The sequence below is a fragment of the Phascolarctos cinereus genome, unplaced genomic scaffold, assembly GCF_003287225.1.
Source record: "Phascolarctos cinereus isolate Bilbo 61053 unplaced genomic scaffold, phaCin_HiC Scaffold_726;HRSCAF=1367, whole genome shotgun sequence".
Taxonomy (NCBI): domain Eukaryota; kingdom Metazoa; phylum Chordata; class Mammalia; order Diprotodontia; family Phascolarctidae; genus Phascolarctos; species Phascolarctos cinereus.
In genome coordinates, this window is record NW_027556098.1 from 115,372,833 (window position 1) to 115,386,770 (window position 13,938).

At 41.8% G+C, this 13,938-nt stretch overlaps 1 protein-coding gene across 1 annotated transcript in view; it reads left to right on the plus strand.

Moving 5' to 3' along the window:
• Nucleotides 1-4,126: 4,126 nt before the first annotated feature.
• PDIA5 (protein disulfide isomerase family A member 5) overlaps nucleotides 4,127-13,938 on the plus strand; it is a 167,148-nt gene continuing 157,336 nt past the window's right edge. Inside the window, exon 1 of the mRNA XM_020985963.2 lies at nucleotides 4,127-4,343. Within this exon, the coding sequence (XP_020841622.1) occupies nucleotides 4,287-4,343 (57 nt within the window). The 5' untranslated portion in view covers nucleotides 4,127-4,286. The remainder of the gene's footprint in view (nucleotides 4,344-13,938) is intronic.

Below are 13,938 nucleotides of genomic sequence, written 5' to 3' on the forward strand. Positions count from 1 at the left end.
CTTCAGTATAAAATTCTCTATCTTCTTTATCTAGGGCTTCAAGTTTTTATTAACAATTTTTGTTTTGTCCAGTTCAAAAGTCATTTGTCTCAGCATAGAAAATTGAAGCAAAAAAGGGGTGAAATAGCCATGTCTTCTCTCCCTTTTTTGTTATTATTGTCACATCTATTCTGATAGCAATTCTATCCCTTCTTTGCTTCTCCTTCCTCCCCCTTTAGCTCAAAAAAATTCTTTAGCATTCATTTCTTTTTTGCATTTTTAATTCATTTTAAATTTAAATAAAAAATGAGAAAAGAAAAAAAACATTTCCATGTACACAGAACATGAGAAAACTCAATATAAAACAATAAATTTCCATGTCACAAAAACCTATGTAATAAATCTTATGCATTGTTTTCAAAGCAACCCAAGCTTTTCTGTGCTTCCTTCTAGGTTTTCTTTTGTTTTCTGCTGTATACTTTTATTTTATTTTATTTTTTTCTCCCTCTATCACTCATTTCTAGACTGGGCTTATTCCGAGCTTTACTGCTCCTGACACTCTCATGTAGTCATTCTATAATCTGTGCCTTTGCCATCATCATTATCATCTCCTCCTCCTTCTTGTTGTTCTCCTCCTCCTTTTTTTGTTCTCTTTCCCTATCTTGCCCAGGTTGAAAGTGGGGCAGTCACTTATCGACCTGATCTCACTGCTGATCGTCATGAAAACTTTGACCTCTTCTGTCTCTGACCTGAGCTTGTTCATCCCTCCTCAGGCAGCTTGGTGTACCCCTCCCCCCTCACTCCCACAGCCTTACTATATTGGTTCTGGACTTAATTGGGATACTCAGTTGGCTTTAGCAGCTCAGAATTTCTGAGCTCAAGTGATCTACTAGCCTCATCACTCCAGTAGCATGGATTACAGGAAAGTGCCACCATGCCCAGCTGCTTCCTTCTTCAGTATACCTTTAAAAAAAAATTTGTTCGATGAATCTCTGTAGTCCTTGAGACAACAATCAATGGAATTTATTTCTGTCCCATCTTCAGAACTACATTTTTGAAAGCTTCCTCTCTCTATTGAGATGATTGCCCCTTTATAACTTTAGGCCACAGTATGTCACTTTTTTTTTCTAAGCCCTTTGAAATACACACTTTCAAAATCTAGGGTGCATGTAAAATTATATTCAACTTTCCCCTCTTTATCACAAATCTAATATGAAATGGTCTCTTCCCTTCAAGGTTTCTATAGTTTTTCTATATCTGTAACTTATCCCTCTTTGTTGGTGAGAATCACCAAAACAGTACCTCTTATGACTCCACCTTTTGAAGAAGAGATTTATCATCAAGACAAGCCAATATATTACATATATATGTGTGTGTGTGTGTGTGTGTGTGTGTGTGTGTGTGTGTGTGTACACACACATATATTTAGCTGCTCTATTTTTGTCACAGAAAGAACTCCAGAAGATGTCTAGATAATTGGCATTCTTCTATTACCACTATATTATTCCTCCAAGCCAAGTTTGTAAGTTTTCTACATGCCATATTTATTTCCTCCTTCTGTCTAGGTTGTCTATAAAATAATTTCATGGCAATATCCCTTCTATATTTCCTCTCTTGTTCATCTTTCCCTAAATATAATACTACTGTACCCCATTCTCCCTTTTAACTATTCTATCCCTTTCACATGAAGAAAGATGTCCAAATTGATATTCCAGTGCAGAGCTCCACCCCACCAGTCTCAGTGATAGTTACTAGGCCAAATTCACCTCCTTGTGTTAGGACCTCTTGCTCACTTTGCCTATTTGCCAATTTTTCCACATATCTATATATAAATCTGTGGTCACAGATTTTATTCCTGGTTCCTTTCTAAGATTTTTGCGTCTTACAAACTACTAGGTATCTTTACTGGTTATACAAAGTCAGTTTTCTCTCTCCTCCTCCATTTTCATTTTAAAATCTCAGATTTCCTAGACACCACGCAAATAGGTATTTTACCTGCCCTTGTTAAGAATATTCTGTCCCTGGCCAAGAGTTTATCATTCTTAACTTTTAAGCCTCATACATTAATCTTAATCCTGTTCTTAGTATTATTTTCTCAATTTGAGACAACAACGTTGTTAACACTTCCTAAAGCTATCTTTCTTTTAGGAAGCCCTTGATTTCAGTGATATTAGTGATTTAAAAATGATAACACACCTGTGTCCCTAATAGGGCCTTTAGTTTCTTGCTCAAGACTTCATAGTCTATAACAAGAGAACCTGCTCTTCACTCTCATGGACACCTCCCTTCCTCTCACTTTTCCAATTTTCCCAGTTCACCAATACTCTTCTGAATTCCCTTGCTTTCCTGCTTAGCTTGCATCTTGTAGTCAGTCTTTTCAACAGTGTTTTTCCTAACATGGTAGAATCTTTTATTCCCTTGTTATTCACTTTCCATGCTATCCTCTCCTCAAGCTATGGTCTTTCCCTCCCTCCTTTCCACCACTGCCAAACTTCTTGTAAGAACACTCTATACCATTGCTTTTGTTTATTCTCTATCTACTTGATCTCCCATCCTTCGCAATTTGGCTTCTTCACTTGACATTTGATTGATCCTCTGTGATTACCTAATTGCCAAAATCAAGGGCTCACTATCCCTTGCTCCCATGCACACTCTGACTTTTCTGAGAGTCCAAATGCCACCTCTTCCATGAAGTGAAATCTGATTGTCACCCTTTACTTTGTAGGTAAAATAAGATAAGTACACAAATACTATAATATATGATAATACTATGCTATACAATAAAAATACTATTATATGTTATAATAACTATAGTCCAAGGTAGGATGTTATGGGTAACAAAAGAGATACAAAGTCCAGTGGAAGTTCAGATAAGGAACAGTTATCTGTTCAAATTCTGGATTTGCCACTTACTAGCTCTGTGATCTGGAGCAAGTTCTTTAAGTTTTCTAGGTCTCAAATTCCTCATCTTTAAAATGAAAAGATTGGATACAGTACCTCTGAAGTACGATCTTGTCCATCTATGAATTCCTAAGGAGGGGTGGGGTGAGGTGTAGGGTCAGTGCTGCTGTCCTCATCAGGGCAGGTGATCAGTCTCTCTTTTGATGTGCTGGATGAATTAGAATCATGGACTACTATAGCTGGAAGGGACCTTAAAGACAGTGTCATAATATCATCCTTCCTGGATTTTCCAGGACAGTCTGTTTTGAGAAAAAGAATGAGACTTTACAAAAAGAGTATCTCATATCACCTCAGGCGTTCAGATTTTGAATTTTAAAAGAAATTTTAAAAATTAAAAAAAAATATGCCACTGCTACTCAGTTGTGCCTTTCATTTTGCAGACTTATAGAACTGGAAGTATATTGGATCTGGATTTTTGGTACTGACTTTGCCACTAAGAACTTAGTCGTTAGACCTGGGGGCAAGTCACTTGTACTAGGTATCACAGCCAAATGAGCACAGGATCTGAAGTCAAGAAGACATGACTTCAAATCCTGCCTCTGACACTTGCAAGTCACTTAACCTCTGTCTGACTCAATTTCCTTAACAGTAAAATGGAAATAATTAGAGCGCCTAAGCTCACAGAGTTATTCTGAGGATCCAATGAGAAAATATGTAAGGTGCTTTAGCTACAGATATGCTAGCGATGATGACGATGATTATAGATTTCAGCCTCTTGGTCTGTGAAAATTGGAGGGTCTGGACTTTTCCTTCCAGCTCTGAGCTCTACAATCCTAAGTCACAGAGGGATAAAGGCACTGTCAGTACTTGCCGAGTAAGACAGGTCCCTAACCAGAGGTTAAGGCAGTGAGCACTACAGAAGAAACTCTGGTCCCGCCCAGCCCCAGAGATGCAGGAACATCTCTGCTAGAACAACACTCCCTCTCGTAATCCCAGAACCAGCTGGGGGAGAAGGTAAATGGACACCCGGGACTTCCACGTTAGAAGCCGTCTCAACCCACCCACGCAAGTTCAGGGCTCTGGACTGTCCTTGAGCTGCCAGCCCGGTATCCCTCGGTTGGGATCTATCCCATCTCTTCGCCCCCGCCTTCAGAAACTACAATCCCCAGCATGCACGTTTCCCCTTCCCCCCTTCCCACGCCTCCGATCGCCTTACCCCGCGCAGTGCGCATGCTTCTCCAGACGTGGCACCGGGAACTCCGAGGGCGCTGGGGGCGGGGCCCAGGGCAGCGGCCGCGGCCGTTGGAGGAGCGGGAGCCGGAGCCGGGAGCGGGAGCCGGAGCCGGGACCGGGGCCGGGGCCGGGCCGGGCGGGGACCTGGCAGGCTGGCGGAGCAGGCGGCGGCGATGGGTCGGGCCGGCCGTGGGTGTTGCTCCGGGCTGCTGCTGCTGCTGGCGATGCTGGTGAGGCTGGGCAGGGGCGGGGCTGGGGAGGCAGGCAGGCACGCTGCGGGCTGTGCCGGGGCGCGGGGCACGACTGACCGAGAGCGGGAGCGGAGCCGCGCGGGCCGCCCGGGGGCTGGCTGTGCACGCCCGGGAGCGCCGCGCAGGCTGCGCTGGGTGCAGGTATGAGAGAGGAGGCTGGGGACCCCCTCCCCCTTTACGCCCTCCTTGTGCCTAGGTTCTGCATCTTGCACCTGTGCATGTGTGCACCGGGGAGAAGGGGAACCCCGGGAGTCGGGGCTGGGGGGCGGCGGCGGTCATTTATCAGGCAGCCTAATCTCAGGTCACACATGATGCTTGGTTTCTGTGCCTGAGATTTCTTGCTTCGTGTGACCGCGCTGCCCCCTGCCCCCCCATGCCCAGACCTGTGCACCCACGGGCCAGGCCCCTTTGAGGCTACAGCAGCCCCTTCCTGGAGGTCACTGTCACAGGCTGCAAAGCTGGACTCTTGGTTAACCCCAGCGTGAGTTAAGAGGTCATGTTGTGTAATGGGGGAGGAGCCCCTCCCACATATGGCCTAGGGGCGTGACACTCCCACCCCCATACTCTCTTGGAAAGAGCGTCCCGGGGACACACCTCGGAGGACCATGGAGTGCCAGAATGGATTGAGGACTGGGAGTAATGGCATGAGGTGGCCTCTTCCCCTCCCTGCAGCCTCACTCTCCCTTAGCCTCCTCCCAAGAGCTGCCTTCAAGGCTAGAGGATGAATAAAATTCTAATCTTTTATGTTTTAGGTGGAGGGTAACTGTTTAGTCTTGGGTGGGGAATGACAAAGTTAAGGTGTCTCTAGCCTAGAGCTCTTCCATTTCCCCAATTATGCCCCCATCCTTCCAACATAAGTTCTGTGAATTGACCCTCTGTTTCTGAGTGGCTTAAAGATGACTATGAAAGGAAGGGGGACTGGGGAAGAAACTTAATTCAAAAGATATTAAATACCTACTATTTGTAAGGCACTGTGCTAAGCTTTGAGGATACAGAATGAACTATCCATGCTCCTAAGGAACTTATATTCTTTTTAGGGGAGATATTGTACATACATAAATAAGTTAGATACAAGGTATGGAGGAATGGAGCAAGTAAAAGATTTAGACAGAGTGCTCTAGAAAATTTTGAGGAAGAAGAGGAGAGTACTAATAACTGGAGAGATCAAAGATAGCTTCCCAGAGAAGGTGATACTTGTGGGATTTCATTTCATTGGAGGGGATAGCTTGTATGATTGTAGGAAGGTGTGATGTGGCATATCAAAGGTTACTTCCTGGATTTAGTTTTGTTCTTTTCTGGGGGTGAGAAGTGAAAGAAAGCCTATCTGGCTTACTAGCCTTTCTGAATATCTGTGGGCGCTGGATCCAGAAAGCACCTGCTTGCTTACGGTATATTACTGGAAAGACAGGGACTATGCAGATAATGTATTCAGTGTGAACTTTTACTTCAGTTTAGGTCTCCTGTAGGGTTTAGAAATACTGGAATTACTCACTAGGGGTTGGGAGGAAATCAATGACCAGTAGATGGAAGGGATGAGGAATGATTGTTCCTGCCAAGACCTCCATCCTTCCTCTTAACAGATTTCCTCTCTTGCTTTCAACCACATCTGACAGCAAAGTCTTTTTTAAATCATCTTGCTTCTGGACTAATGGGGACTGTTATGCATACACATAGGCAGGTAGTTTTTGTTGTTGTTGTTGTCGTTCCTTTCAGATGATCATTTCCCACTTTTCTAGTGGATTTGAGAATTGGAACTTTGAGGTCCATGCTATCATAAGAAAGAAACCAGTTACTGGAAAGCCTTTTGGTAGAGTTTCATCTTAATCTATCAACCACCCCTCCCTAACTTTAAAAATGGCAACAATAACAAAACTTAAAATTGCAAGTGAGTTTCTGTGGCTAGTGTTTTTCTTGGGGGAAAAAAGATTTAAAATTCTGGGAGATGCTTTGTGTGTGTGTGTGTGTGTGTGACACTCGTATGTATTATCCCTAAAATGGATAAAGAAGAAGCATTCCTTGAAAGTAGATTTCTATTCCCTCCCCCTACCACAAGCCTGACTTAAGAGAAGGGGAACAAGCTGACAATGAAGGTGAAGGTTGGTGTATTTTTCTTTTCTTAGAAAACTGGGATGGGCCACTGTACATTTATATACCGGGTATATCTGATAAGGTCCTCAAGGATTCTAGGGAGAAGTTTGGGTTCCTTTATTTCTTTCAACGAATATTTTTTTGAGCATAGCATTGTGCTAGATTCTGTGAGGGATGCATAAAAATACAATGTATGATTCCTTCTATCTCAGGTCTCAGGAAGACAAGATTATACACAAAGTTAAAGACCGTTTTAAGAGGACAGTACATAGGAGACTGACTTGGAAATGTTTGACTTGAATATGAATAGTTACCTTATCTGGTAACTTGAACTTGCCCTCCTTCCTCTGAATCCCATTTCTGGGAATGTTTCTTCCTCTTAAATACTCCTAGCTGTTTATTTCTGCCGGTCTATTTCCCTTAGGTACCCTACTCTATGTATGGACCTCCAGTCTCTAAAGCTAGAGCCCCACTTGTTCTGGCCCAGTTCTTTCTCTAGCTCTTAACAAGTGGTATAATGAAAAGTATGCAGGATTTGGAGTCAGTGGACCTAGGCTGGAATCACTTAACCTCTCCAAGGCTTTATTTTCTTCCTATATAAAATGAGGGAGCTGGTCTAGATAACCGCTAAGATTTTTTCCATTTCTGGATCTCATCAGTCCTTTTCTTCTTTCCCTGTACTTTCCCCTTCCTGTCCTCTTCCCTCTCTCCTCTAGCTAACTTCTTTTTACAGTCCCTCTTTCCTCTGAATTCAGAGCTGCCCCTGCTGTTGAACCATTCATTTCCTTTCCTCCTATCTCCACCCTGCTAGCTGAACTGTTCCCACTTCCCCTCTCCCCAGCTCACTTGTTTGTGCAGTCCTTCACTTTTCAAACCAACCCATCCCACCTCTCTGTACCACTTCTCCCTCTCTCCACTTCCTCCTCTTTCTTAGCAGGAAGAATCTACATTCCTCAGCTTCTTCCATTATCTTCCCTTATCCTGCCTGTCCAAGCCTCTGTCCCAGAAGTCTTCCCCCCAGGGGAGCCAGCATATTGACTTGAAGCTAGGAGAGTTCCTTTTCCCACTGCCTGGCATGTGTCCTCCTTTGGGTAGGGGGGTGGGAGTGGGGTGGAGAATGGATTTAATCCTGGTATAATGTGGAACCCCTGTCCATTTTCCCAAAGAGATATTTTTTTTAATGATTTGGCTATACTATAAGTTAAATTAGGCTTTTGAGGCTGAATCAGAAGTGTGCTATGGAAGGCAAATGATATAACTATGTGATCAAAGGAACATAGGGAGGAAAAGGAATAAGCATCATTTGCAGGGAGGGAAAATGAATAGATTAATATGGCTGGAGTAGAGATTCTTTTGTGGAATAATGGGACATACAGGTTCATAGTTGAAAGATAGAAGAGACTATCTGACCTCCACATTGTTCAGAGTTAGAAATTGAGGCCCAGAGTGATCTTCCCAAGGTCACATTGTGTGAGAGAGAAAATTTGAACTCAGATCCTTTGACTCTTAAGTCCAGAATCCTTTCTACATTTCCACGTTACCTCTTCTCTTGCTTCCCTTATTATTCAGGAGTTGATTACACAAGTCCCTTCTTTATTGTCTTTCTCCCTTTGCTAACTTGTCTTTTGACCATTCTGTATTTATTTATATGAAGTTTAGAGATAACAAAAGATAATTATTTTAATAAATGATTTGTGGAAAGGAGTTTGAAACTAATAGCCAAAATCATTTTACCTAGGGAAAGTCCTGCTATTAAATTAGAAGTATGCAGGTTCTTCCATAATCATAGTCTTTCTGGTTAAGGGCCTTTTGTGGAGGACCTTGAATGGTGAGCTAAAGATTTTAAGATTTTTTTCTTTAGCAATGAGAATCTATTGAAGAAATGATGTGAAGAAAGCAGTGCTTTAATATTAATGTGGCACTGGTATGCTGGAGGGATGAGTGAAATGAATAAGAGAAATCTGAACAATTTAGGAAGCTTTTGCAGTAGTTAAGGCTTTAAGTTATAGTGGGGGCAGTGAGAATAGAAAGGAGAGAGGGATGTGGGAATGTTATAAAGGAAGACCCAGTAGAACTTAGTGAATGGTAGTTGGGAAAAGAGAGGAGTCATATATGAGTCTGAAGTTTGGATGACTGAGAAAGTAGTGCTACCATTAACAGGCAGTCAGGAGAGGGAATTAACTGATGCTTTGGTTGTGAGTCACCCAGGTGCACAGGGAGCCTGATGCTAGCTAGGGAAAGAATTTTAATGTAGTTCAGAGATGCTTAATAATTTTCCTTGAATTTTAGAATATCTGGCTACATTTTACACTCTCCTGACTAGTCTCTGTTCCCCTCTGTAGGAGACTGCCCAAACTATTTTGACTATGACATTTATTGCCATACTTATTACTAGGTGAAATATTTCTGCTCTTGAGAGGGAGAGAGAGAGCAGAAAGTGAGAGTGAGTCTGATTGCAGCCCGGGAAGTCTATCTTTGTCATCCTGAATATGGTCTGGCCCTCACGCCAGCAAGTAAGCCAGTGCTTACTGGCGCCTCTTTTATTCTTGGCCAAGGAGTGAGATATGTGTGTGTGAAACGAGCCCTAGTATTGGAGATTTTGCATCCCAGCCCCTTGGCCTCTGTACTTGGATCTTGAATCAGTACTTCAAATAATCCTGTATCTTGAAGTCAGCATGGCATAGTGGATTACTGGCATCAGAACTGGCGGATTCAAATCATGCCTCGGACATGAGCATTGTGATCTTAGCCAAGTCACTTCACCTTTCTGTATGCTAGTTTCCTCCTCTCTAAAATGATGGGTCGGACTTGATGGCTTCTGAGCCCCTTTTCAGCTTTAAATCTGGTATTCTGGGGTTCTTACACACTCAGATGAAGACATCTATAAAAAGAGTTATTTGTAAATGCTGAGTCTTTATGTTAATGGGACTATCATACCTATAGTAGACCCACCCTTCCCATTGGCTCCCTCTTGCCTACCAGGTCATATTCAAGGTCTCATGAATTACCTTCAGGGAGTCTGCAGTCTTCAAACAGCCCACCTTCCCTGCACTCCATGATGCAGCCAAATTGGAGTACTCTGGCTGGCTTCCAGATCCCCTTCCCCTCCAACACATACTGCGTTCCTTGGACCTTATGTTCCCTTTGCCTAGAATTCCTTCCCTTTCTATCTTTCCCTGTTTGAATTTCTCCATATCCTGTAAAACTCGACTCAAATTCTCCCTCATCCATGCAGCTTTTTCAGATCCCTTTGATTAGCAGGGATCTCTCTCTCTCTCTCTCTCTCTCTCTCTCTCTCTCTCTCTCTCTCTCTCTCTCTCTCTCTCTCTCTCTCTCTCTCTCTCCCTCCCCCCCTCCCTCCCCCTCTCCCCCCCCCCGCCCCAACCCCCCTTCCCCACCCCGATTTAACACTTTGTTTTGCCTCTCTAATGCACTATCATATAATATTGTGCATTACATTTATCTTTGTTAAGAGACTGTTTTAAGAGACTGTTTTGGGAGTGTGGACCATTTCTTAGCTAAACTTTGTCCCCTCCTCACTACCTAGCACAGGGCTTGGTACACAGGCATTTGTTGAATGAATTTAGAGCCAGCGTCTCGAAAGGGAAAGCAGAGAGGTTAATGTTGTAGATATTGCAGCTTTCCTTGGATGATTACTTTCCTTCTTTTCCTTTGAACATGAAACTGTTAATTTGGGCAGAGAGGCCTTCCTCATCACCTCCACCTCATTTATTTAGGGTAGGAGGTTATGGTTTTACTGCATGACTATCTGACTTTTTCTTCTTTTTGAAGTATTTAGTCTGGCTACCCTGCTTTCAACAGGGCTTCTTCCCATATCATTCCCCAACCACTTCTAAATGTTTGAAATTGGAAAGGGTATACAAATTCAGACCAGGCATAGGATTCGAGAGTTTGGGGCATGAGAATGAGATGCCTTTTTGTCTATATGAAGTCCTTAGAGTTCACTAATTATGCAGGCTCCCCGATCTCAGCCGCATGTGAAACAGATGTCTTTATTAAGCTGGTTGTGATGGCATCTCTGCCTGATTCCAAAGAGGTGCCAGCTCATTTACAACCTGCCAGAGTATGGGGAATTGTTATTATCTTGCCTTAGGGAATAATATTCTCCCTTTGGCACAGGCAACTCCTCTTGTCCTCAAGATGGGAAATATTAATGACTATCTTTGTTTAAGGCTCAGTAGTTTTTAAAAGGTACTGATATAGTCTAGGCTGCTTTGGTCTAGACAGCTATCCCGTGGCTAGAGTCATGTAGGACTCAAGTGTGGAGAGAACAGCTGAACAGCTTCATCACTAAGGCACCTAATTATATCTGGCCTAATACTGGACTTTGTATAATAATCCATATATGCACTCACCCACTTTTCTACCACGTTGAAGGTGCTCAGGCAGCCACATTAATACATACGCACAGGACATAGGATAGACTAACACCATTAACTGTAACTAGAATGGTCTTTTAGATACTTACCTCATCTGTAGGTCACAGATAAAAGAGTATGTGGAATTGGAGAGAGGAACAAGGGTGAGTGTGTCAGTATTGAAAATCTGGTTCTTGTTTTAGCAGAATGGCATAGTGAGAAAGAACTGGATGAAGTGAAGAGATCTGGATTTAAATCCAGGCCCTGACTCTAATGAGCAGTATACCCATGGGATAGTCACTTAATCTCACTGAACCTGTTTCCTCATCTTGTCAAATGAAATCACATAACCCTGTTTGCCTCAGTTTCCTCATTTGTAAAATGTGCTGGAAAAGGAAATGGCAAACCTCCAATATATTTGCCAAGAAAACTCCAAATGGAGTCACAAAGAGTTGGAAAAGACTGAACAACAACATTATTTTTACTTGAAAGCAACCTACTTGGACCTTATCTACTTCTCTGTTGTTAAGAAAAGCAATAAATATTTTATTGGTTGTAAATTTTCCAACATTAAAAAGCTTCAGTTTTGTTTCTACTTAGTCTTTTGTTTTTTCCTCTGAGAGAGTTTTAGGAACAGCAAAGGTCATAGGCTTTAGAGCTGGAAGGGACCTTGGAGGTCATCTTCTTTTTTTCCAGATGAAGAAAGTGAGCTTGAAAAGGTTTAAACATTTGTCTAAATAAAGCTCCGCAGGTACTAACAGAACCAGCATTCAAGCTCAGGCTCTGTGACTCCCAATTTGATGTTAGGTGAATATGACATATTTGAAACTGGTAACTAGGTTGTTCATTGTAGCTTTTATGGGTATTATTTCAAGTTTGGAAGTAAAAAAACAATGCTGGTAGGCATAATTGTTGTTATCATTCCAGACTTGGTAATTTTTGGAATAGGGATGGAGACTTAGTAACTGGGAAAGAGTCATGTTTAGTGTTGTCCTGTACCAAGTTCACATTTGGTGGGAGAATAACTAATTGAAGTAGTGAGGGGTTGATTTTCTTCTCAGGTCATTGGGGAATACTGAGATTTCAGCAGTCTTATGTACCAACTGTCATTCTCTACACTGGAGCCTAATGCATTGTTAGATTTTGATGGATATTGTATAATGATATAAGCAATGTATCATGTGCCGGCATCCTGGATCTGCAAATTTGTCAGGAATCCAAGGAATCAGCTCTAGTCTCTGCCTTGGCATGGAGAAACTAAGTTTCTAAACCGCTGTTTGCTTTAGTAGCCTGTGTTTTGGTTAAAGAGACTGGAATTACGATCCCAAGACAAAGATCTGTTTTCATAAGCTCCCCAGATCAGTAATCTGGCCGACCAGTTGTTTCCTTATACCTTTGTCAACACCTACAGCATTTATGTACTTTAAGCACCATTGGGAATACAAAAAAAAAGTCACTATTGGACCAAATATATAAGGGAGAGGTATTTTTAAAGGGACAAAAACCAATTGAAGACAAGTTTCACCCTAAATTTGTTGGATGTGTCAGATGGTTATGAAATGAAATGAGTATGTGGCCCTTTATACCTTCATCCAAGTCATTGATAAAAATATTAAATAACTGTGGGCCAAACACAGATCTTTGGGACAAAGTCTTATCCTCACTCTAGAACATTTTTTTACATCTGTCCTCTGGCTTCTTCCTTCCAGAATCTGTATTTTAAGGAAGCTCCCAGGCTAGCTATATGTTTACTCTTTTCTGGACTCCACTCTTGACTTTTTCATTTTCTCTACCATACCCTCCAGGCAGGTATCTTTTCTCTTCTTCCCAACTTAGCTTTTAAATATGTCAATCACCTTGGAACAAATTCTTTTTTCTAAAACATGCATTATAACAGAACTGACTGTATCTGTTTACATATAATGTGTTTTTGTTGGTGGTGGTCAGTCATTGCAGTGGTGTTTGACTTTTCATGACCTCATTTGGGGCTTTCTTGGCAAAGATACTGAGGTGCTTTGCCATTTCCTTCTCCAGCTCATTTTACAGATGAAGAAATTGAGGCAAACAGGATTAAATGACTTGCCTGGGGTCACACAGCTAGGAAGTGTCTGATGTCAAAGTTGAACTCAGGTCTTACTGACTCCAAGCCTGGTGCTCTGTCCACTGTACCACCTAGCTGCTTCTTACCAAATAATATGATACTACTGTGTATTATCTGTTTACATATTGTATCTTCTATTGAATGTAACCTTCTTGAGAGCAGGGACTGGTTATTATTTTGTTTTGTCTCAAGTGTCTAGCATAGTACTGTACAGATAATAAATACTTGATGCTTATTGGCTTATGATATCCCACTAGAGATCTTTCAAGCTGACGTCAGGCTATTAATGACTGCTTTTTGGTTATAGCCATTCAAGCAGTTATAAATTCACCTAAATATTATCTTCTAGCCTTCATCTCACCATCTTTTCCATAAGAATGGCATGAATTTTTACTTTGTCAAATGTTTTGCTAAATATTCAGCTAAATCTGTTTTCCTGATCTACCAGTATAATGAACTTGTAAAAAAAAAAAAAGAAATAAGGTTAATTTGATATGATCTATTCTTGATAAAGCCATGCTGGCTCTTTGTGATTATGGTTTCTTTTTCTAGGTATTCAGTATCTACCCCTTTAATAATGCATTCCAGAATTCTGCCAAAAATGGAAGTCAAGCTCACTGGCCTACATGTTGCATATTCCATTGTCTTGCTTTTTTTGAAATTCAGGATATCTGCCCTTTTCTTATCTGTGATGCCTCTTTTAAAGATTATTGAAAGACACTCCGACATCACATTTTCCTGTTCTTTCGGTACCCTAGTGTGTATTTCATCTGGGCTTGGAGAAGTCAGCTTATCAAGAGCAGCTAGATCTTCTCTTAATATCTCCATCTTTATCTTAAGTATCAGCTTGATAGTAACCATTTTCCCCCTGTTCCTTCCTGTCCAAAGATCATCGTCTTTGGAATAGAAAATAAGCAAAGCATGAGTTGAGCAAGCTCTGCCTTCTTTCTGTCTTTGCCCCATCTCTTGGGTCCTGTTGCTTCCTTGATCCTCCTCTTTTCCCAAC